Below are 25,387 nucleotides of genomic sequence, written 5' to 3' on the forward strand. Positions count from 1 at the left end.
AAAATAAAAAAAAAATACAATAATAATTAATCTGTTTTTTGGCATAGTAAAGCGGCGCTGCGTTTAACCCAATGCGTGGCTTTTACTTTCGTTTTCAGTAATATCGGGATCACATAATTTGTCGAGTGACCGGTAGTCGAGAGTACACCTTTGCGTTCTGATGTTTTATATAAAGGACATTTGTAGCGAGTCCCTTCTATGAGTTTTAAAATCTCCACGGGCTGCAAAAAGAAAAATTTATTAAACATATGAGTTTATCCATTATTTACATTATTTAGTGAAAATAATTGAATAGGAGTGAGATCTAGAAATATCTCATAAATATGCTGCAATCAGTCGAATAAAAACTCGAGTCTAATTCTGAATACATTGACACATCTTTCTTGGAAGAGAGGCAAACATGCATTTGTAAGTCACAGTTATAATAATAACGGAATTCGTTCGGAGGTAGAAAGTAACAAGAAAACACAATAACTTCGATTGCGCGGCAAGAATACCCTTAACAAATAAACAAGTTTCCCTACAATAATTTTATTTTGATCGCATATAATAAGCGAACTGGTTAAATCGACTCATACTTCTTCCTTACTGGCGTAGGCACCGGTTACGCGGTTATAGCCTAGTTAACAGCGCGCCAGTCGTTTTTCTTTTCACAATTTGGGGCCAATTCGAGATACCAAGTGCAGCCAGGTCCATCTCCACCTGATCTCTCCAATGCAGTGGTGATCTTCTTCTGCTTTCTCCGGCGGGTACTGCGTCGAATACTTTCAGAGCTGGAGTGTTTTCATCCATAGATACGACATGACATAGCTAGCGTATCCGCTGTATTTTAATTTCTCTTAATTTCGCTGAATCGTTCCACGACAAATCTTCCGCAGAATCATTCTCTCGAAAACTCGTAATACCGACTCATCAAATGTCATCGTCCATGTCTATGTAGTAGAACGGGAATAATGAGTGACTTATACAGTTTGGTCTTTGTTCGTCAATAGAGAACTTTACCGTTCAATTGCTTACTCAGTCCAAGGTAGCACCTGTTGGCAAGAGTTATTCTGCACTGGATTTCGAAGCTACCATTGTTGTTGGAGTTAATACTGGTTCCAAGATAAATGATATTTTCTACGACTTCGACGTGGGAGCCAAGTCGCGAGTGCGACAACTGTTTGTTTGATGACAGGAGATATTTCGCCTTGCTTTTGTTCACTACCAGACCCATTTGTTTCGCTTCCTTATCCAGTCTGGAGAAAGCAGAAACAGTGCAGGTGTTGAGAACAATGATTTCAATATCATCAGCGTACGCCAGCAGCTATAGGCAGTCGCCTTGTCTGAAACGTTGTTTGGTATCGAAGGACTCGGAGAGCTTCTTCCCGATCCTGACGGTGATTTTGGTATTGCTCAGTTTCATTTTACACAGCCGTATTAGTTTAGCGGAGATACCAAACTTAGACATAGCATTTAATATCTGATCAGTTGTTGATTTTCCACTCCTAAAGCCACGCTGACAAGGTCCAACCAGTATGTTATGGGCATCAGTCACTAAATCACGTCTGGGAGTTCTGCAAGAGTATGATCCGGTCTTGAAATCTTCTTCATCGCCGCATCTTGTCGTCGACTCATACACTGATCATTAATATATATTGTGTATAGGGTCTCCGTCATTTCCTTCTGGGTGTTCCAAAGTTCATGATAAAAAGTAACCAGATTTGAGTATTAAAAGAGTGATCTACAAATATCACAATGATGAAGGGTGAGCAAATAGTGTAATTACTCACTTATCTTCATCTTCATCTTCTGTCGAATATTGAGAATTTAAAACAAAATCTATGTATAGGAAACTATAGATCAAAGCAGTAATCTTTTTATCCAACAAATCCTTGAAAAGAATGTTTTTGGGCCCAGAGGTTTACTCATAGTTTTCGATAAAACTTAGCATAAAAAGGAAAACAGTTTATCGTCTACCATATGTTCATATGAAGAATGTACCAAAAAAAAACAAAAAAAAATTTGGACTAGTAGCAACGCCCTCTCTTATCGAACGACAAAACTTATTGAACAACCTGATACCTTCTTAATACAAACGTGAAAGGTCATAAATATTCTTTTGAAATTTGGTATGTTCGCCACCCCAACTACTCATATACAGTATACTTACTTTAAAATATATAGCAGGCACCGTATAAATTAGTATTTTCGGTAGTTGTTCGTCTATAATGTTGTCTTTCAAATTCCAACGAGCGCCCTCAAGAAAGAGTCCGTTTATGTAAACGCCATCCACGGGTGCAGATTTCATGCTATCAATTATAAATATATTTTATAAAGTCTAAGATTTATGCATGTCTATACCTATCCTCATATAGGACATCAAAGTCAAACGTTAAGGTATCGATTGGAATTTTGTATTTTCGAGCAAAGTTCTGCATGGCGCCAGTTAGAAAGGCTTGTGTGAAGAAAAACCCTGATAACCAAAAAGTAGGCGGTTTTCCATGCGCATACCTACATACAGAAATTAATATTATATAAAGTAAGTTGTCTTTAAAAGAGGTACTACTGATGCCAACCAGTGCTGTAGCCATTCTAGCCGTCTATATAGGTCTTGGATGTAGGAGCTCAAAGTTTTTAGACTTGGATATGACTTTGACAGCCATTTAGCGGGTATACGATTTAATTTAATGGCATTCAAAACATTCTCTAAATCAGGGGTCATGACAACAATTCCTTTTATAGCCATATCAAGATCACGACAAGAGGCACGTATCTCTTTTTGTAACTTCAGAAAACGTTCCATTTCCTGTACTAACACAGTGTTCATAGATTCATTGTAATTAACTGGATACTTAGTTTTGGCGCTATCAATATCCATATCGGCAGGCATTGTATTGACTATATGGGCAATGGTATGTAATAAAGTTTCGTCCAAACTCTGTGTGCCGGCTCCAGTCGAAGCCATTTCACTACCAACAATCGCAATCATAGAGTCGAGCAGAGTTTTGGTAGTTTGTAGATCACGTGTAATGCCTGAGTTGCCGTGTAGGCCGTAAACTTCTGGTGCAGCTAATGACGGATAATTTTCATCAACATAACGTAATATTTCACGGTGTTCCGTTTTGCGCGGCAAAATAAAACGATCATCGGTAGCGAATCGATATCGATTATCATTAACAGCATCAGGATTTAGGTAATCCGCAAGTATTGTGACAATGGCTCGACGATCCCAGTAGTCTGTGACGCGACCACCATAATTACACTCGGCCGTCAGATAAGATAGGGCATCATAAGGAACATGATCGTACTGATTAAGTAACATCTAGTGGAAAATATATTGAAAACGCGTGTCAAGCTAATATTTTATGAATTCAGTTCAGATTTACTTACATTTAATTGCAATACAGATATTTGAAGATCAGATTCATTGAAGCCATAAGCGATATTCCAACCTAAAGGTCCATATTTGCGACGCTCTTGTACGACGGCATGAAAAAAACAAATGCCGAAGAGTAGACGAGTAAAAGCACGATCTTGTTTGGGGCATCCTTCGAATGGAAGTAAAGAATACATATATTACGTTATTTCCAAAATTAATAACTGTAGAGATGGCATTTAGAGAAAAACAATAATTTTTAACCTCAGAATCGTAGCCTTGCGCTGAGAGTAGCTATATCTCATTACACATCATCGAAGTCCGAATATACTTTTATTAATTTAGTCTACTGGTATATTGATTTAGACAACTAACTTAAGAAAGTATGGAACTCACCCAAATAGAAGGTAGGATCGTTAATTGGCTCAGAGTTGTATGACCGAATGATATTCTCCTTGAGACCGGTAGGTGGTTCATTTGTCATCTTAACTCCATTTTGTAGTAGAGCTACCGGAAATCTTGGCGTAGGGTAACTTGTGAGCCACAACCGGAAGTTAGCTGCATTGATGATCGGTACAAATAGTATAAAGATGTAGTATACAGCGGATTACTTACGTGAAGTGTTGAAGGTATCCATATTTTCCCAGACGTATTCCAATGTTGGCATCCATGAAGCAGCCAAATGACAGTTTTGCAAGCAAACCCAGTAACCCAGATCTTGTGCATCCTTAATAAGCCCGAGGGCAATAGGACCTTGACCTTGACCCAGAGAAATACTTTGGAAAGTGTCCATAAAGCCCGCTTTCTCAGCATATGTCAGCAGTGAACCAAGTGGATCGGCACCAGGTGATAGTATAAATATGAGTGGCGTCAATGCATTTGACTCTTTATATGACATTCCAATGTCGAACTCAGGCGGTGTCACAAATTGTGTGCCCATTTCTGCAGCAATAAAATTGCGAATAGCTATAAATACCTTATCCGGACGTAGTGCTTTTAAAACAAGTATCTTTTCGAATCGTGATAATTTATCATTCCATGGTGGTGGTATTGTCTGATTTTCGGGCTCAATATGATCATAGATACGCTTCCAATCATGTAAACTTTTAGCAAAGCCAGCTACAAAGCCACGCAATTCGGGTAGATCCTCCAAACGTACCATATTTAACCATATTAAATCTGTAATCCATGAGGGATCGGGATTGGGTATGTTTTTATCAGCTTCTTTGGCATCTGTGAGTAAATGTGATAGTTGTACCATCTTTAGTTGGCCGGTACCCAACAAGATACGGCATGTCAGTATAAAAGAGAACAGTAACTTATCCTTCTCAAATATCGAACGACAAACATTATTGTACAGATTTCTCGTCACGCCATCTACCAAGAACTTAATGCGACGCGGTAGATCTTTAGATTTATTTGCAGATTCAATGGAATACTCATAGAGGTTGATATACCAATTGAGCGAAAATTGGTACATGGGATCTATGTTCGGCAAATCGGTGATCGAATAGTAAAGCACGGCTGAATGCACAGCAACCGGCTTATAATTCAATCTAAATGCTTCTATTTTCATTTCGGTCTCACGCGAAGCAGCCTGCTTCGCAACAATATCTAATGATAGCTCCTTAGACTCGTTTAGGATTTGTATGGCACTTTCATTTTCCAAAATATCACCCTCGGCGGCAGATAGAGTTTTTAGAATCATATTTTCAGCATCTCGTAGGGCGGCTTTATTTTTAGCTGCTTCATTTATCAACATCATACGCAGCTCTTGTAAATCAGGACGTTCTTTGGCAACCACAATGCTCAATAGTTGATCCTCAAGAGCGTTCTGTGTTAGCGCAAAGTTTATAATAGTTACTTTATTGAAGGTTTCTGGCAAAAAATGTGGATTCCTCAAGTTGCATGTCATGTAGAGTCGGAAGTTATCATGTAATGGCACTATGTTATCACCTAAACTTATGAAGTTCTGTCCGCCCTGCTTGAAAGTTTTGCGCATCAGTATCGGATCGAGTGGGACCTCCAATTCTTCAAGTACATTTTCTATAATCACTGGCGAGCCATATTCCATACACTCGGCAATAACTTTCATATAATTAGCCTGATTGAATTTGACGCTGCTTAGACGATTTTTTCTCTCCATATTCTTAATCCAACTGTTTGCCTGACCCTGTGGGTCTATAAATAAACTATAGCGACTTGAACTATCGGCTATGATTGCATTTTCAGTGGAAAATACATCTTTTGGCAGTCCATTAATATTCCAATTCTGTATGGTGATTTCCAAACCAAGTGTTGTAGTAATATTATATTCTTTCGATGTCGGTATACCAGCCTGCACACAACGTTTAAACCAGTCCAATGTGCATTGTGTTCTATAGAAGAGATTCACGGCAGACAAATATGCAATGATACCACATGAGAGCAGAATATCGCCAGGTAAATGATCGTATATGCTTTGTAAATTTTCAGCTGCTTGAGTCCAACGGGACTTTTCGCCGCCTAAACCGTCAATCAGTGCGGTAGCGCGCTCTAATTTGCTTTGGCAAAAGTCTGCTTCGTCTTGAGTACGCTTCATTTCCGCATTGGCTTTGTCCAATTCCTCATTGAGTTTTGCTACCTTAGCTTCTAATGCCGCTGCGAGCTCACGTTTTTCGGTTAAAAATTTCATTGTGTCTGAATATTCTTTTTCGGCAGCAGCTAATTTCGCCTTTTTGGGCGCCACCACTTTTGCCACATTGTCATACAGATCCATTGCTATTATCCATTTGCAGAGACCTTCGGCAGCGCTAGATGCTTTAGCAACGATACGCGGTTGGAAGTCTTTATTCGGTATGAACTCTTTGCGTATGCGTGCCATAATCTCCGATTTTATATTGTCCTTGTCAAAGTCTTTAAGCTGTTGTAGAAAATTCATCTCACCCAATATACGTTTGCTAGGTCCCCAATAGTCGTTCACCATTTTTCCCGTACTGGGATCAGGTATCCTTTCGGGCGGCACTCCCTTAATAACACAAACCGCAGCCATAACCAATTTAATTACGGGTGGTGGATTTTTCATTGACTTGACCAAGGTAATATCAGCGGGTTTCAAAGTGTTGAGCGCCTGTATGGCTTCCTCAAGTACGGGTATAGCCTGTGCTAAATCTTTTTCACATTCATCTTTTAACGCTTGCGCGGCTTCGGCCTGCACGGCAGCTATCACTTCGTCCTTCTTAACTTGTTCTGCGGCCGCGCTGGCAGCTATAGTTTCTTTATTGATTTCAATTAACATTTGTCGTGACTTCTCAGCAAGTGCCACCAGTTGGGGTTGTAAGGCATTCAACTCTTTCTGCATAAGAGCAATAGCAGCAGCGGCATTCGCTAACGTGTCCAAGCCGCCAATGTAGCGCATTTTAGCCTCCATAATTTCCTTTTGTTTCCGTCCAATTAACGTTTGAAACGATTTGATTAGCTCAAGAAACGATGCATTTGTCTGGTAGATGTGTCGTCCAGTAAGTTCGCAGAATTCTCGACACACCCTAGCCGCACTTATATGAAAATACTGACAAATCTGAACAATGGAATCTTTAATACTAGTCGAGGGCACCTTAACATCTTCCAACGATATTTTTGCAATCATAGTTAGAGCTTCCTCGGGCCAACTCTGGTACCAGTCAATTGTGCAGCAGTTTACCAGCGATGGATATAAGCGTACACGGGTACGTAACGCATCGCCGATCGGGGAAAGACATAGTACAATATGTAACTTTTGTTTACAACGATTAACGAAGAAGGAAAATACTTGTAACGGCGAAATGTCTATATTTCTGTTACCACCCTGAGCCGCCAAGCGCACTAACTCCAATATCTCCTGCTTCTCATCGATAGCATATACATTGGGCACTTCACCTTGATTCAATAAACAGTCAATATCTTGTAGAAACAATTCCATTTTAATCTGATTCTCAGTCATAAGAAAGACGGTGTGCTTGTTTAAGCCACCAGATTCCTTCATTATGGTCTTTATGTCATCATGCCAGTCATTTGGTCCGTAATTCTTAGTGATCTCTGGTTGAAAGAATGATGTCTGCACCATGTTGGATGCCAATTTGGTAAGTGATTGTCTGCCAGATCCACCCATGCCGATCAAAAGAGCGCTAGCACCGTTAATGGCAATAATACGACAAATACGATTCAGATGCTCCAACGCAAATGTAAATAGTGTAATGTCCATCTTGGAACGTCGCGTAGAATTATAGTCTTCTAAGCTAGCCGAAGCGAATTTGAAGAATACTTCCATTGACGGTAGTTCTTCGTAACGTCTTTCATCAGGTACGTTGTCTTCATCCATGTAGGCACCGAAGAATATACGATGAGCGCCCTCGATTGTGAACGTCATTTCGCCACCCACATTTGTGCAGTAGTTCTCAAAGACCGATTCCAATTTCTCTCTAAAATTATTCTTGACACAGTCATTTAATTTCTGAAACATCCATTGGCGATCCGACTCATCGACAAGACGATCGTAAAACACTCGCATCGCTTCGTGATACCACAGGCGTGGAAACATCTTTTTATCATTAGCCGATTCCTTTTTAAATAAAGCACAAGCGGAGACGACACGCGCAATGTCACGTAAATTGAAAATGTAGTGCGATTTTGCCGGTGTCGCACGCAACTCAGCCTGTACACTTTTATAAATCTGTTGTGTGGCATTGACGATTTGGTTTGTGGGAAGGAAAACATCATTACCATGACCGGACCGTTTGAAACCGTTCATCAGTACATTCACAAATATACGATTCATAGTATCATCGCCGAAAGTATTGATTGAGAAAACATTAAAATGGTTGAGAAAACGAGCATACACATCCTGCCGGCTACCACCAGGCAACCCACAGGCAGTTATGACCAAAAGATCGTTGATAAAGATCTTTGAGGTATCCTTCAAGTCATATACATGACCATAATCAAAGTATTGCCGTAGTAATTCTAACGGTGGTTGTGCACCATATACCTCTTTCACCGGCATATTCATATCGTCAACGAAAAGTACAGTTTTCATGCCCTTTGGTGGGCCGTAAATGCCACGTTTCCACTTAACGAGCTAAGGATAAAAAATATATTTATAAATTCATTAGACACACTCAATTGTTCATCTATGCCATATGTATAATAATTCGAAAAATAACATTTTTAAAGCAACAATCATTATAGTAATCTACAGTCTTTTCTTATGAGTAGTAACGCTTCCCTTCTCCAATAGCTAGACAACTGAATGATTTTTAAAGAACAAAGCTCAGGCAAGAAGTTTGTAGTAGTAGAATGTAAAACAATTGCCGATGTAGTGACTTAGAACATTTTACGAGTGGATAAAGCATATTCAAGAAACAAGATTGTAAACCAATATTCTTCCATTCTTACAACTACTGGATACCATGTACTATTCCTGTTATAGTAGCAGGAGGTGAACGTTCAATCAGCGCCATATTTCAGAGACAAAGTTTCTGGCGTTCTATGATATGTCAAAATGGATCTAGTTCCCCAATGACACATAAGTAAAGTTTCACACAATTCAACACAATTTCTAAGCTTTGGATTTATTAGTCCTCATGAGGCAAATGGAGAGTCCCTTGTTCCCAATCCGTCCTCCTAAGTACATATTCAACTAAAATTCGTTTTTTTGTGAATAACTACTATGGAGGACAAAAAATTAAACCAAGATGATATAAATAGTGACATGACCCCACAATGCGTATTTTCTTCTTCCTAAGTTCGTTCAATGTGTGGGACTGTGGACGGCGCCGTCAAAGTCTAAATTTCAATTAAGTTAAAACAGTATTTCGGTTGAATAAGCATTAAACTTTAAGCCATCATTAGGCTAATTGTGCTCACAGGTGATAACCAAATTAAACTTTATTCAGCAACTCAGTAGATTTAGTGAAAAACGAAATTTTTTCTACCACCTATCATTGCCAGAAGCCTAGAAACTATGTAGAAGCTGTCCACCATCAAAACTATCCCAAAGTAACTTTGTAGTATGCCCCGTGTTACAACGGTTCCAAGACTTGAGATGCTCCTCTAGTGTCTATTGCTTCAAACAAACCTTCAAGGAGCGGAATGCTCTAGAGCAGCTTACGAGAACTGTGTTTCCAGTTGCCCCCGAGCGGGTCAGCTCGTCTGCCTCTTTCTTTCCTTCTATTTCCATGTGATTGGGAACTCAAATGATTTTAACCGAGTTACCTAATGGGAGTCTAGTTATTATCTGCTTGCAGAACCTAATAAAGCCTTAATTGCCGCTTGGCTATCCACTGAAAGGCTTTTGGACTACCAGGTTAGAGTAGAAGTCTACTTAGCACCTTTTATTATGTCCCCAATTTCGGACTGAAAGGCTAAAGTCACTTAGTTTGTATGGATTACTAGAAAAGAACGCCGCGCCTGTTCCTATTCAAAAATAAATGGAATAGATTAAGTTCATCCACAAAAAAATATTTTTGGGTAGAAATCTAACCAGTAGTTACTAGCTAGAGATGAACAAGCTTGGAAAATTTTTAAGAAATTAAAACGGAACTTCTAAGCTGTATGCAGAACGAACCTTTGAGATAAGCAGTTCTTGTGTTTGATTTGCTGTTATCATAACAGTAAATGTTATAAATGCTGATTCGATAGTGTCTCGGTCAATTTTATTCATGAGGTAATTTTGAATGTATGCGCTTTTGCCAGTTCCAGTGGGCCCCACAAGCAGCATCTTTCGTTTGTTCTGAAAAATATAATATACATCCATATATTTTTAAAATTTACGATGTACGAATAAAAACACCTTTTAATATGATTATTTTTAATCAGTGTGATATTGATTTATATGCACTAAAAATACTTTACTAACTTCAGCTCCCAAACGACATCCTTTTGACACACCTCTATCATTTAATAAAGGTTAAATACACTAATCAACAAATCCGAAGGATGATGATGTGTTGAGAGGTCTGTAGGGTATTTGAGGTGTGCTGAATACCAATTTGAATTAAAAAATTTCCATCACGCACAGCTATTTTTGTCAAAATACACCTTGTGCAAATACTGAAGCCGCTCGGTCTTCCTCACTTCGCTCTTGAAAAGTTCTAAGAAGATCCGAAGTTTTCGAGTAAAATTTTGTTCTGCGATAGAGCTTATTTCTGGGTCAATGTGTATGTAAACAAGTAAAATTGGCGCATTTGAGATGAAGAGCAACCTGAAGAGATTCAAGAGCTGCTTTTTATACAGAAAAGAACCGGTTTGGTGTGGTTCGTGGGCCGGGGGGGATAATAGGTCCATATTTTTTCAAAAATGATGTCGGTGAGAACGTAACCATCAATGGCAACCAGTATTGCGTGAGGGTATGCGACTAACTGACGCCTAAAATTAAATCTCATGATCTCGACGAAATTTGGCTTCAACTAGACAGCGCCACTTGGCACACATCGCATCAATCAATGGATTTATTGAGAGAGCACTTCGGTGAGTAGATAATTTCACGTTTCGGGCCAGTTAATTGGACACCAATATCGTGTTATATCACACCGTTAGACCTTTTCTCGTGGGGATATGTAAAGTCTAAAGTCTATGAGGACAACCCCGCTTCGATTCAGGTTTTGGAGCAAAACATCACGCGTGTTATTCACCAGTTACCAGTCGAAATGCTCGAACGAGTCATCGAAAATTAAACTCAACAGATGGACTATCTGATCACGTAGCCACGGCCAAAATTTAAAGAGATAATCTTCAAAAAAAATGACAAAGAATGTTCTTTCGAATGATAATAAGCATTCCCTAGTAATGGATCACCCTATATATTAATCACTGAAAGCAAAAAAAAAATTTCTACCACTAAATTATTATCCTCAATATTACACAGACTTTCTACGGTTATGATTTCTAAGGAGTCCAACTTTAAATGAGTTATTTTTAAACCTGGAGTTTGCTACTCACTTTAATATGCAATTCGAGTAGATGTATGTATCTAGCTGTATCTAAAGTTGGCACTTGTACGCCCATTGAATTTTCTTCGATATCCATACGCTTCGCCAATTCTGTCCACGACTTCCACGCACCACGCTGCTTAAACACATATACATAATCCACCAGCAGCCCTTCCACGGGCACAGAAATCTCCAATTTGCCAATGCTGTCTGGTATTTCCTCGCCCATCCACATCTGCATAAGAATGAATGCAAGAAAGGAGCGATTAAGGTATTACATCAACAACAATACTAGTATCAAGCCAAGCTCTGCATGCCTGATTCAAGCCATAAATGGCGCGGATGAGAGGATTTACTGCACCGTCTTTATATTTGCGCCATTACCGTTCATAACAATACATATTTCTTAGTTTGGCGCGAGACACTTACACCTTTTAGAAATGCGTCAAACTTCTCTCTAGATCCTGTGTCCAGTACACCACCTATGCCCCAAACAAATGAATAAAGTATGGATGCTTGCACATAAATCTGCATGTGGCGCTGATATTCATCGGGATTCTCGACAACCGCATCATCTAACAGCATTTCGATAATATCAAATGTTGTGGTTAAGCAATTGAATTCGCCCGGTTTTATGTGCTCCTTACAATGTTTGCGTACAAATGCTTGACACTGAGCCGAGATGGAAAGTATTAACTATATTATTGATAGAAAGAAATATATGAAATTAAGTACCGGTTCCAGCAACCACTTAAAAAATGTCATTATGTAATCTTTAATTTCATCATCTGCCCAAATTGGATTGCATTTCTTTAGCCAACAATGTGCAAAGGAACGCCAACCCAATGAAGCAGTCTCCATATAAATCATGCCGCAGCGTGACACTGTAGCTGGTGATGCCTGCGCTAGATCCATTACTTCGAAAATCATGGACATTTCATTGCTCATGGTTATAACTTCGCCGGAATTGAGGCACAATTTTTTGTTATCGTCCAATACTGTATTCATATTCTCTATCCAAACTGCATCTACAGGCCCATCAAAGATAACCTAAAAGTTAAAAATATTAGGTATTAAATATAGAAATCATTCAGATTGGTACACACCCATTTTCTGTCTGGCGTGGGCGTCATTGCAAACTCGCGAAATATTTTAGCTATTATACCGTCGTTCCATTCATACGAGACGGGATCGAATGAGCCGTATAACTGATTCATTGTTATCGATTTTGGGTTCATTATACCCATTTGCACATGCTGGAAGTATGAACTTTTGCTTGGAGCTTTGATTTTAAGAGCGGAAAGTACTTTTGCAAGTACTTGAAGTGTTTTACTTTTACCAGCCAGTGGCTCTCCTACCAACATAAAGCCATGTCGAACGATAATCATTTCATAAGTTTGTATTACTTTAATAAGAAAACTTTCAGTCGGTTCTAGTATCATTTCATCACAAATTCGTTTGAATTCGGTCTCAATCAAGGTATAGTCGGTTTCGGGCAACACTACACCTGGAAATATATCCGAAATGATACCCTCGAAGAGTGGTATGTCGAAAGACATAAATTTCGGCAGATTAACATCGAGCAGAGAACGTAACAATAATATATCCTCCACTTCATCTGGGAATTTCTTCTTCAGATTACCGCACGCTGAGAGCACGGTCTTGACGGCGCGCATGCCATAATCATAGTGGTTTTGCATAGACAATTGCTCCGAACATAGCCGATAGGTGGTGACGATTTTCACCGACAACTTTCGCGCATCTACAAAACCGTAGGAGTACAATGATATTTCGCCAATCATTGCATAGTCGGGCACCATCATTGCAACCGAACGGAAGAGTACTTTCAGGTTATCAGGTAACTCAGAGCGGCCTGCGTAGCCGGGGTTCATGGTTATGCAGACATAACAGGCTGGATTTAGTGTTAACTCTGTACCTTCGAAGTTAAACTTGACAGCTTTGGCGCGCACCGCTTGTATGATAAGCAAAATCTGTTGAGCCACCACGGAAAGCACCTCCAACTCAATGCGATTGAATTCATCGAAGCAAGCCCAGGCACCACAAGAGGCGAGTCCTTTGAAAAACTTTCCCATTGCTTTGTAGTCTAAGCCATCGGAACAATTGAACACTTTACATTGTACGGCCAGTGCTTTGGCTAAATCCTTAGTTGTTTCGGTTTTTCCTGTGCCAGCTGGCCCTTCTGGCGCACCATTCAAATGCAGCTGATAGGCACCAACCAATGTGCGATAACAGCGATCAGTTAATGGAGTGATTACTAAACGATCTGAGTTTCCCAAATACTCATTAGCATACGGCACGGTTGCATTTATAATACGCACAAGACTGTCACCATTCTCCCAGTAATAACGTAATTGAGCCATCCATTGAAAATCAAACTCACTGCTAATCTTCATGCGAATCAAATCTTCGACAACATCCTTTGCATGTACATCAATTACAATTAGCGACTTGATGGTTATGCGATTTAGATTATTGATATGTGTGGAACGTATTAAAGCGACAATATCATTCAAATCCCTATTAAGGCTGCCGAAAAAATCAGTCATAGCAATTTGATTCAGAGCAGACCGACGTAAATTCATGTGCACCATGGATGCCCAGTACACCTGAGAAATACATAGTACGATCATTTGCGGCCAATGTAGGACCCAATCGAAGCGTTGTACAGTTGGATAGTGTCCATAGGAACGATCCATTTCATTGCGCACAGCTTTCAGCATCTCTGCTTCAACACCAACCAACCACTTTTCCACACTACCACCAGCGGCAGCGGTCGACACTTGCTCGACAAAATTAATCTTTTCTTGATCACTACTTATCATTGCAAGCACATTCTTTTCGGCATCGAATTCGAGCAGATTTATACCTTCGAAACATTTGCTCAAATGCGGTTGCACACGGAGGGGATCTTTTGTTTCGGATAATATTTCTAGCATTTCGTCATTGGATAAAAAGAAGAAACGCGGAAAGTACAAGCGCTTCTTTTCCAAATAATTACTCACACCGGTAGTGATATCGTCGAGCAGTTCATTTGCCTTTATCAGTGATTCGAGGAGACCAGCTTGCGGTGCAGTTTCCATTACAAGTGGCTGACGCAGCACCATAGCCATATTGCGCGTAAATGTCTGCTCTACAACTTGAAAGAGACGACCTTCTTCTGGCATTTGCGCCACGATATCTTTCGAGGAGAATATCGGTAGCAGGTATAAAAAGTTCGACTGAACTTTACCCCACTGGTCGAGAGTAGCATTTACACGCATTATTTTATCGTACCACGCCAACACTTCATCCTCACACGGCTTCATAAAAGCTGATCCGCGCATGGTAAGCGTTTTCAAAATATGATCATCCAAGAGTGCTTGAATGTCATCCAAATTCGAGAGAATCATAACGCCTGTGTCTTTATATGGACCGGTGGGAAAGAATCGTGAATCCCATTCACGTATCATTGCGTGCAAGTTATTTTGGAGTTGTAGTTCTTTATTAGCACCAACACTGATAATCTCGAATTGATCTAACTTAGTGTCAAGATTCATATCAATTATTTTCTTGAGGGTTGTACCGGCATCGGGTGTTATATCGAAACCGGCAATCTCGGACATTTCCTTCCAATGTCGTTTACGCAATGCCGGATTGCACATTATATTAACAATGAAAACGCCCGTGGTGAAGTCCTTTATAGTTTTAATCATTTTTGTGCAGAGTCGAATAGGTACAGGATGCTTTTCAGGATCGGGGTCTTCAGTTTGCCCCTTTAATGATATGAAAAGATATTTAGTTATGCATTTAACAATTGCGTTGTCTATGTTGTTGTACTCACCCGAAACATGCATATTGGAGTTTCAATTTGGTCTTGTCTGATTTTTACGCGATAGTATTTTTGGTTTTTCTGAAACTCTTTTAGAAAGTTATCAGTTGTTTCTTCAACGAATTTCGGTTCAAGGTACTCAAAAGGTCCATACATCCAGACGTTCAAGTAACGCATCCATTCGATGCAAGATCTTTGTTAATAACATATCCTCATTAAATATAATAGTATAACATATTTTAAAATATACTTATATAAGTTGCATCTAAAGATACCGATTGATCGATATTACGGTATGAATTCGACATGTTCTGAATGTGGAAAATAGCTAAAAACCTGTGTTAATTTTTTAGGGTTTTTCAATAGAGACGCTACAAAAGTAGACCGATAGGGACAGCAAAACGGTTTGCCATTTCATCATAGAAAAATATAGGATCCAAGGAGTCGAAATTATTAAAATTTTCTACCGAAATTCGGAGCCGGTGGCCTCAACTTTAAGAGCGCTACGTCCAATTTATGATCGTCATAATGTCCTGTCAGATCAACAATTGAACGTCTAGTGGAATCCACAGGCACAGTACAAAATATTCCCGTGCCAGTGAGACAAAAAATTGCGCGTAGTGTCGAGAATACGCTAACGCATCAATTGAGGAAGACCCAAATCGGCCTCTCACACGTCGTTCTCAAGCGTTGAGCATCTCTGAACTGACTGAAGCCGCTTTTCTACCAGAGTCTTCGTATGTTCGTGAATTGGGCTGAGCAACAACTTGAAAATGATCCGGATTTCTATAGAAAAATCATCTTCACCGATAAGGCTCATTTCTGGCTGAATGGCTTTGTCAATAAGCAAACTATGGATTATTGATCAGGCAGCAATCCATACGTACTCCATGAGTCACCATTGCATCCCGAAAAAATTACGGTTTGGTGCGGTTTATGAGCCAGCGGCGTCATTGAGCCGTACTTCTTCCAAGACCGGCACGTTGCCGTGAATCGGAATTGCTACCGCTCAATGATAACCAAATATTTTTGGCCCGAATCGGATGATATGGACTTGGACAATATGTGGTTCCAAGAGGACGGCGCCACAAACCACACAGCGAATGTCACAATCAATTTATTGAAAACCAAGTATGGTGACGTGTCATCTCATCATATGGCTCAGTCGATTGGCCGCCTCGGTCGTGCGATTTGATGCCGTTAGACTTTTTCCTGCGAGACTACGTCAAAATTGCAGCAGTATTGGGCGATTTATGAAAAATACATACATAATGGCATCGAATGTACTTTCACACGAAAAACGAATTTCGTTGATATCCCAAACCGTTTTGGTAGCGCTATTATTGAAAAACCCGTTACTACTCAAAATGGCGTAATCGTAGTAACAGGCGTATTGATAGTGCGAATTTTAACTCTGATGAGAGGAAACTATTGCATCATATTTATTTTTAATATCTAATCCAGTGGTTCTCTTAAACTGATCAATTTCTTTCGATAGTGTTCCGTTTATAATTTACCTCCAAAGTCCCAGGGGGGTATTGAGTATAAAATTCTATCAAGATGACCCAACTTTTACTTTACTCTTTTAGCTTACGCCCACAGACGGACGGACAGACAGACGCCTGAATATCAATTCAACTCATCATCGCGATCAACTGACTAACGCGAAACAAACTTGATTATATCCGCTGTTCAAAACTACCGTTATATGAATAAAGCTATTATTTATACATACTTCATTAGTTCTGCAAATGGAATAATGAAACCCTTCATAACTTCTAATTTGGGATATGTTGTTTGCGCCATCTTAAAAAGTTTCTCCTCCTTATTAATCCAAGCAACATAGTCATCGAATGTCTTCAGTTGACCCATGAAATTTCTCAACAGTATATAGTTATGCCGAAACTGTTCTGGTTCGCTCATATCGTCAATAATGGCTAAATTTGGTAACATAGCATCAATATCCTCATTCAGCTTCTTAATGACATCCTGCAGATGTTCCTCAAAAAGAAATTTATAATGCTCTTGTTGTGAAGCATTGTAATCACATATTTCATTAATGTCTTGTAACCAATTAATGGTGCGTATGGTAAGATCGAAATGGTATGGTGACATTTCGGTTAACTCAACCAGATTCGTGCCAACTTGAAGACAATATTGTATACGATCTCTTAGTGCGAATATAAGTTCCTTTTTCACACTTATCATGTACTCAGCGCTCGCGAGTAACTCTTCAGTTGATCTTGGTACCGTCAATGCTTTGGTTTTAATGTCCTCGAATGCAGCACAGATTTCCTCCTCGGCTTTTATATGCTCCTTAACCATTTGCTCGGTTATGCGTGCAATTAAATCGTCGGCAATGCGTCTTAGTGTCACAAACGCGGCCTTATTGCAGACTACACACATTTCGAAGTAATCGTTTTCCGGTTCCCCTTGTAACATACGTATAAACTCGAAGTAAGTCTCAATACGTTTGAAGTACTCGTCAAACTCACGGGATTCTCTCAAAAACTCGTCAAGACCACGCCGCACATCATCCGCATAAAGATTGTAATATTTCTTTTTATATCCAATAATATAGTCTTTTATAGGCGCATATGTACGTCTCAATACATTTTTCAATTTAACTTTATATTCATTAAGCCAATACTCGTTCATGGATATACGCAGATAGTCGGCCGCATTATTAACCAGTGTTGAATCGATTTGCGGCTCTAAGGGCTCTATACCAGTTGCCACCTGTGCCGTCGCATCGGTGAGATGCATATACATGTCGTAAATTGTTTCCAAACTCGGATCTAGTTCTATTGTGTTCTCTTCTTCTTGATAGATCATATTAATTTTGAGCGTAGGAATTTTGCGTTCCAAGCCGCCAACACGCAAGAACTCATCCAGTGTATTTATTTTCAGCATATTTATTTGTCGATTCATAAGCGCCTCCAAGCATTTGAACATATGCGCCTTGAGCCAAGTAGGCATTATGCGTCGGCGGAATTGACGACGTATAAGTGAGACCATTTTCGGATACCATGACCAGCGTAAAAAGTTACTTACATCGCCCAAATTGTTTTCCACATATTTTATAAACGTCTTGTAAAATAGTGCTTCGCGGCCGCCGAGTCCCATTGTCGCTTGTACATGACTCGAACCGAGAGTTATTGGATCCAAAATAACCATTGTTTTCGGAAACTCCAACTCGGAAGTATTTAAAATCATACGCACCTGTGGATACACAATAAGTAACTTTTTGCTGATTTTACGTTTATTCTCAAGAAATTTCGGATAATTCGCTGTGCGTCCAGGTAACTTGAAGTGAAAGTCTTTGCGTGGCAGTACAAATTGTGCGGGATCCTCATCAGCAAACTCCGGATGCACCAGTATGCAATTCATGCTGTAAATCTTCATGAGACGATCGAATTCTTCGTGTACATCTTTCATATAATTGTCGACCAGCTCGGGATATTTGGTTTTTAAACGGGTTGGCGCATAGCTGAGAATTTTCTTTTCCGTTTTCCGCAACATTTTTGGCACTTCTATTTTACGTACTTCCCGACGCAAATTATCAATGTAATTGTTTTCGGGTAGTAGACGCATATCCGGTTCAGGTGGCAGCGGCTTGCGGCATAAATTGACTTTCTCGAGAGCGGCGCGATATTTGAGAAAGCGGGAATGTCGCTGACGCTGGATATCGGCAAGTCGGAATTTAAGTAATGGATTTTGTATGTATCCTTCATTGTCATATCTCTTAAGGTCCGAGGGTGGTTGATACATCCGTTCCAGTTTTTTCGTAAACATCTTGTTTAAAACTCTGTATGCGATGTGAATGCGTTGAGATCAAGTGAAAAAATGAAAAAATTCTTCATGCAAACGACAATGTATTTTCAGTTTGATAGACGTTGTTGGGTTCGAAAGTTTGCTTAGAAACGATAAATAAACATACGCCAGTACGCGTACATCGATTTTGTTGCCAGGAAAGCTACAGAGTGACTGTTTGGTGTTAAAATGTTTATAAACATTTTGTTATATTTAAAAGAACAGATATCCGGGACGTTACTTAGCGGTTTATGTAGTTCGAATATGAAAGTTTAAAGGCTTAATTGTTGTTTTTACTTTAGCGTTAATCTAAATACGATTTACAGAAAAGGTAAATAAGTTGTCGTCAAGGTCATTTAATATGTACAAGTATACTTAAGATATATTATATTCAATTCTCAAGTCAGCCGGTTCTAAGATCCCGGAATTGACGCGCATTTTATCTGGCCAAGGGCTGTCATTTCGACGATCTAACCCTGTTTGGATCCGTAAGTAATATTTTAACACGTTCATCATCAGAGAAAACCCTAGCAGCTGCGTTTCTCCGCATCCTCCTGATCCGTGCCGGCATTGAGTCCAAACGTGCTCCCCGAAGAAATTTTCTGTTGGGTTGCGCGAAAATACTCCACCATAATTCCATTTCGCTTAGATTTAATTCATGCATGCCAAGGTTGAAACCGTCTTTAAACTTTTTCAGACCTTAAGACTCATAGGGAGTATTCCACGCAATAGCCACAACGGCTATGCAAATCGCACTCAGTTGGCACAATCGCACTCCAGCCGGGTGGCCAACAAGGAACGGTCCCACGGAGCTTTCCTAGGCAGCATGACTTCCAGTCTGATCAATTCCCTTCACAACCTTCATCCCTCTCTGAACACAGTGCGAGGGCCACAAGGCAATTTGTGGTTCCCCGCACCGTCTGTTCCGTAGGTCAGACCGTAATACGTCGGAACATCAGTTTTTCCTTGCTGCAGGTGTAGCCAAACCACATCCAAGTGCGACAACCGTCTCTACGGGAATGCAGCTGCACCATCCACCATCTATACACAACTCCCTCACTCCCAGGATCACTATGAACTTACCGTGACAAACCCCACTACTAAAAAACGAACTGCAATGGACAAGCGAAATTTGACTGCGAGCAGGATCAAAGAGATAGTTGAATTTATGAGCCGCGAAGGCATTTCGATGTCTGCGGCTCAAGAAACCAAGCTAAGCATCTGCTAAGAACTCCTGAGATGCGCAGTTTTCAACGTTTTGCGTAAAAATCGATAGCGAGATAGTGGTGATGGCCTAACCTTCATTTTGCACTACTCCATGCAGTATTGCCTTATCGTCGGCGAGATCGACCGCAGTGATATTACCCACGAATGTCAGGGTATAGCTATCCGGTCAGGCGATGTCAAGCTCGAAATATTCAATATCTACATCCCAATAATCTCGATCGAGAGCTAACTGGTTCCACTTCATAGAATTTATCGAAAGCACCTTCACCGTCAATTCAGCAAGGTGATCGCTGCTGCTACCATTTGTTTTATACCGTTTACAGTTTACAGTTTTAGTTAATAAGAGCGACACCTAATGCCATGCCGATCCCTGTGATCCCCCATACGGGATCCCCCAAGATGAGATAACTGGTAAATCAGCGTAAGCGAACGAAATGGGTAGAACACCCGAAGTCATGCAATCTTTCCGCCGTAGCGAGCAAGCTTTGAAATACTGTCAAATCCCTGTCCAATTCAAGGAGATACGAGGATAATCGTGTCGAAATCCAATTCGACGGCCATGCCTCCTCGAATCCGAAAAGGTGCGCGTGCTACTTGAGCCGACAGTTTATACTGCACCCTTGTACCTTTCGGAAGAGAAACGATGCGTTAGCCGACGGCTACGCAGGATGCCAAAAGACTGCGTACCATTTGCTTTCACAGACGGGGAGGTTCTGAGTGTCATTAACAAATCAAAGGCATCTAAGTCCATCGGCTCAGAAACCAACTCACATAACCTCCTTCTCGTCTCCTGGGCCTCCCGTTAAGTGGCTTAAATGACAACAAACATGTTACTTTCCCCCAAGCAGGGCCTAGATACTCGCTACAACAACAGCAACAATAGGATATAGGATAAAGCTAACATAAAAACTGAAAGATTAAAATCATATCCTTGTATGGAAAACTTTTTTATTTGAGAAGTTGATGTCTTCACGAAATTTGACATGAATTAATGTTTTAAGTGGCAATTTATGTTCGGATTTTCTTAACGAAAATTCTTTAATATAAAGGTCTGTACATTGACAACCACGCAATGGCCACTGATTAACCTGTCAAAAGCCGCTATAATTATCATTATTCGGCATTATTTCGTATTATTAGGAATAAATAGGCATATGGGCTTCAATAACTTCCGAAAAATAAGGCATCCCATGGAATTTTTTCTCATAAATAGATTATTCGGCAATTCATTAACCCAATTTAATGTTTAATGGAATTGGCAGCTTTATTTTTATTTAACGGTGCTAATATTTATTAAATAAATTGTATATAATTTTATATATGAACAATAGTTTTATTAAATTGAATTTATTCGATACCTCCAAAAACATATGCATATGTACATAATGTTAATATATTTGATAATATATGCGCACATATGCATTATGAAATAATAATAAAACTTATCACAACTTTTTAGAACAGGTTCGACATATTAACTTATTTGTATATATGTATGTATGTGTGTATATTTTTGAACATTTGCTGATTATTCTCTTCAAAACGCAACCCTCGAAAAAATCTACATTTCACGCTCACATTAACTTTTAGGTACATTAAGCCTTAAATTATTATATTTTCTTTAACAACTAATATTTAGTCAATTGATTTGTGTAGATCGTTGCTGGATTAAATGATTGTATTTTTGTAATGAAAAGGGGCGTAAGGGTATCAAGTGGGTATAGGGGAGTTGTATCGACTACTAATGCATTGCTGCACCACTCCATGGCGAACTGCACTTGTTATCTCTCGAACTGGAGCACGTATTCTTTTAGTGGAACTGGTAAATTGAGGCGGTTGACATTCTGAGCAAGTTTGCGATTAACCGCCTCATAGATGGCAATACGTGCCATTTGCTTTAGACTACGCGGTTTGCGATACAATGAAGTGATCAGAGATATCAATTGTTCGGTCTTTTTATTTGGCACCTGCGCCACGTAGAAATTGTGCAACGATTTAAGACAATTATATAACGGTCCATGTTGCATTGTTAAGAAAAACAGGTGTATGATTCGTGTGAATGTCAGTGCTGGATCATTTAGTATGAATTCCTTTTTGGTTATCAAAATTATATAATAAAAAAGCAAGTAACGGGAGTGTGTACGAAACGAGTTGCGAAATGTGCCTTCTCCACCATTGTTTGTGCCGGCGCCTGCGCCATTGCTACTGCCACCAGTGCACAGCGTTTCACCAAAGCTGGCAATTTCGTTGGAAAATATTGCGCTGCCGGTTGTCGCCTGACTACTCAGTACGATGTTGGGATCAGCGCCATACTGTATTAGTGTAAGTGTTAATTCGTAGATGCATTGCATGTCTGAGCAATTGCGCACATTTTGTACCATATCGCATACAGCTTGCAGTATATGCGGATACGTTTGATTGCAATCAAGTCCATGTTGCAATAATAATAACAATATATTCTTAATAAAGTCGAAGTTTGTTCGTTTTTGTGCATCACAATTAAGCGTAAAATTTTCACTAACAGTAAATACCAATACATGAAGTGGCGTCAAATTTGAGCGATATGAGCAATTCGGATTGGCGCCATATTGCAGTAAAATGCGAATGCAATTCAAATAACAAACCTGGAAAATAACGACATTCAATTAATAGCTCATTGCTTTATATACATTGATATATTCATACCTTCATGGAGTGGGTAAAATGATGCAGTTGATCCTTATTAATCAATGGAACAAGCAATACCATTATTGGTACTGAACCATCACGTCCCACAATATTCGGGTCACCGTCTTCTTTGATCAGCATGTTAAGCAATTCAAAGCATACTTCCCAATCACGCACATGTCGAAATACACATGCCAATGCACTATTGCCCGTTTGGTTAATTGAACTCTTAGCACCGTTTTGTAAAAGAAAACGAACAAGGTGTAGCACATCCCATTTGCTCCACTTGTCGTAACCATAGCTTTTCAAAACCATACAAAATTTATATATATAGTTAAATAAATTCATGTATTGTAGGATGTAATAGTTACCGCGCTTCCTCTAAAGCATAGCGTACTATTAGGGCATGAAGTGGCGTATTGCCTAGAGAGTCCGGTTCATTGATGAGTTCTTTGCATCCTCGCTCTAATAAAATTCTTAAGGTACTTAAGGTATCTTCAGCCGATTTGCGCGCCGCAAAAATTACTAAAAATAATAATAGTTTATTCTTATCTGCTACTTAATAAGAATAAAATATTTTTGTTATTGCGAATGCCTTAACTAAAATTCCAAAAACACTTTCGTTACTTACCAACATGCAGGAGTGTCATTTGTTGGGTACAGGTGCGTACAGTTGTCACGGCACCATGTTGAATCAGAAGCTCCAAAAAACGTCCTTCATGCAACACAGCCTGATGAATGGGATAATATTCATCTTTAATTAAATTAATCTCTTCCGAACGTGTAATAACTAATTGCTGCACACAATTCCAAGCGCCACGTTCACAAGCCAAATGTAGCAGTGGTTTCTTAACCCGAAAGGGTACCTACAACGAAATGATTCAGTGATGTTTTGTTTTTGAAAAATTTACCAAATTTACCCAAGGATCTTCCATTTTTTGTGCTAATATATTTAGTACATTAATTTGATCACCATCAATAGCATAACAAACGGCGTTTTGTAACTTCGTATTTGCACGTTCGCATACATTTGGTGCAGTACCAACATCATCATAATTGCCATGGTACTTGCCGCTTTCCTCACAGTTATGTGAATGTACACCTGGAAAGCACATCCGTGAATCTGTGTCGATTCGTGCCCCATGCTTTAAAAGCAATTCGACGCACTCTTCATATCCTTTCAAACAGGCTATGTGCAATGGCAGTGAACAAGGACTACGATTAACGTCTGGCCTATGTCGGTGTAGCAACCACTTGGTGAGGTCGATGTGATTAAGGCCCACACTACGTTGAAGTATGTTATAACCGCAATCATCGTGTATTACAAGAATATTTTCATTCTAAATAATATGATCCAAATATGCACATTATCAAATAATATTATAACTTAAGAAATATATTAGTTAATTCACACCTTCGGAATTTGCAACAGAAGACTTTCCAATGTCTGGATAGACACCTTTGGATTGGCCCTTAAAATTTCAAAGAGTGTTTGAATACGTGCCTCTGTAGCCTTGGATACTTTATGGCCGTCACGATGCGAAAGCAATGCTGACCCTGATCGAAACACCTGACCCATCTTTTTTCAATGCAAACCAAGCAAGTACACAAATGTTAAAGCAAGGCCAGCTTTTGTTTAATGTACGACGATAAAGGCCAAGTTAGAGCACGTTTAAGGATAATGGGATGAAATTTGTTTAAAAAAACATACGTGCCAACTATTTCATTTTTACCAATATTAACGTAAATGATTTCAAGAAAATAAGCTGAATCCTGCAAATATTGAACGAAATTTGTATTTATTGTGAGTCGTTACGCCTTTGTTGTTAGGAACTGATGTGAGGAAACAGGGTTTGAGAAATTTCTATTTGGTTGGCTTTATAAAGAATTTACACTTGTCTGTTTACTTTCGTTTAACTGGTATTTTAACTAGTTTTATCAAAAAACGCTATATTTCATTTTGTTATTTAATTTTAGTATTAGAATCGAAACATTTTGCAACAAATCAAACACTTTTTCACGCAATACACACTTTTGACGCAAATAAATTCAGTGTTGCCAAACTGCAAGTATAGAAAGCTAGTTGGAAACAGACAGAATAACGAAATTGAATAATACAACAAACGTTAAAAAGAAATGACATAAAAACATAAACAAATTTGTTTACAAGTTTGAACTCTAATAATTTTGAATCGAAAGTGGATTTAAATTTTAACCGATTTTAACCTTACCACAACCTGGTAAGTAATTAGCATCGTAAAGGACTATGGAGAAGAACGACACACAACAACGTTGGCTTCCTTCGGGGAGCAACAAAAATACCAACTCTTTCGGAAGAGGCAGACGCCGAGGTGGCGCAATGCCGAGTACAAATGTCCGCGCAAATCTACCAACGGTTGATAGCCAGCCGTTACCACAACCTGGTAGATATTTGTCGAAAGTACCTAGCGTAGAGAAGAACGACTCCCTGTATGATGAAGCATATTTTCCCTCTCCGTCTGATGAATTCAGAGAAGTCGCAAATAGGCAACAGATCACATCAGCATGTCA

General features: G+C 39.4%; 2 protein-coding genes across 4 annotated transcripts; both read right to left on the reverse strand.

The window, feature by feature from the left end:
* Nucleotides 1-12: 12 nt before the first annotated feature.
* Nucleotides 13-18,925, reverse strand: LOC120779058 (dynein heavy chain 12, axonemal). The gene is made up of 14 exons (XM_040111192.1): nt 16,866-18,925; nt 15,143-15,323; nt 12,408-15,074; nt 12,037-12,351; nt 11,731-11,973; nt 11,312-11,536; nt 9,939-10,103; nt 3,974-8,450; nt 3,755-3,916; nt 3,373-3,530; nt 2,559-3,304; nt 2,344-2,493; nt 2,153-2,291; nt 13-221 (listed from the first exon to the last, which is right to left on the reverse strand). The coding sequence occupies exons 1-14, from the start codon at nt 18,923-18,925 to the stop codon at nt 27-29; spliced, it is 11,883 nt and encodes a 3,960-aa protein (XP_039967126.1). The 3' UTR covers nt 13-26.
* A 2,926-nt stretch (nt 18,926-21,851) lies between these two features.
* LOC120777789 (ankyrin-3) lies at nt 21,852-24,881 on the reverse strand. 3 transcript variants are annotated; one of them, XM_040109315.1, is made up of 7 exons: nt 24,745-24,881; nt 24,252-24,610; nt 23,758-24,177; nt 23,469-23,703; nt 23,209-23,362; nt 22,856-23,138; nt 21,852-22,794 (listed from the first exon to the last, which is right to left on the reverse strand). In XM_040109315.1, exons 2-7 carry the CDS (start codon nt 24,414-24,416, stop codon nt 21,952-21,954), a joined length of 2,100 nt encoding a protein of 699 aa, XP_039965249.1. In that variant the 5' UTR covers nt 24,417-24,610; nt 24,745-24,881; the 3' UTR covers nt 21,852-21,951. The 3 variants fall into 3 exon arrangements, with proteins under 3 accessions (XP_039965249.1, XP_039965250.1, XP_039965248.1); XM_040109316.1 differs by having other exon boundaries at nt 24,731-24,881; XM_040109314.1 differs by having other exon boundaries at nt 24,252-24,881.
* Nucleotides 24,882-25,387: the final 506 nt, after the last annotated feature.

This window comes from Bactrocera tryoni, chromosome 5 (assembly GCF_016617805.1).
Source record: "Bactrocera tryoni isolate S06 chromosome 5, CSIRO_BtryS06_freeze2, whole genome shotgun sequence".
Lineage (NCBI taxonomy): Eukaryota > Metazoa > Arthropoda > Insecta > Diptera > Tephritidae > Bactrocera > Bactrocera tryoni.

What these genes read in the sequence shown, in the direction of transcription:
- LOC120779058 (XM_040111192.1), bottom strand. Translation starts at nt 18,925, where the DNA reads ATGTTTACGAAAAAACTGGAACGGATGTATCAACCACCCTCGGACCTT. An exon ending in CCATTTGCAGAACTAATGAA is followed by an intron (nt 15,324 to 16,865) that starts GTATGTATAAAT and finishes TTATTAACAAAG; the next exon opens with ATCTTGCATCGAATGGATGC. An exon ending in TATCTGTATTGCAATTAAAT is followed by an intron (nt 3,305 to 3,372) that starts GTAAGTAAATCT and finishes ATTTTCCACTAG; the next exon opens with ATGTTACTTAATCAGTACGA.
- LOC120777789 (XM_040109315.1), bottom strand. Translation starts at nt 24,416, where the DNA reads ATGGGTCAGGTGTTTCGATCAGGGTCAGCATTGCTTTCGCATCGTGAC. An exon ending in AATGACACTCCTGCATGTTG is followed by an intron (nt 23,363 to 23,468) that starts GTAAGTAACGAA and finishes TATTATTTTTAG; the next exon opens with TAATTTTTGCGGCGCGCAAA. An exon ending in ATTTTACCCACTCCATGAAG is followed by an intron (nt 22,795 to 22,855) that starts GTATGAATATAT and finishes GTTATTTTCCAG; the next exon opens with GTTTGTTATTTGAATTGCAT.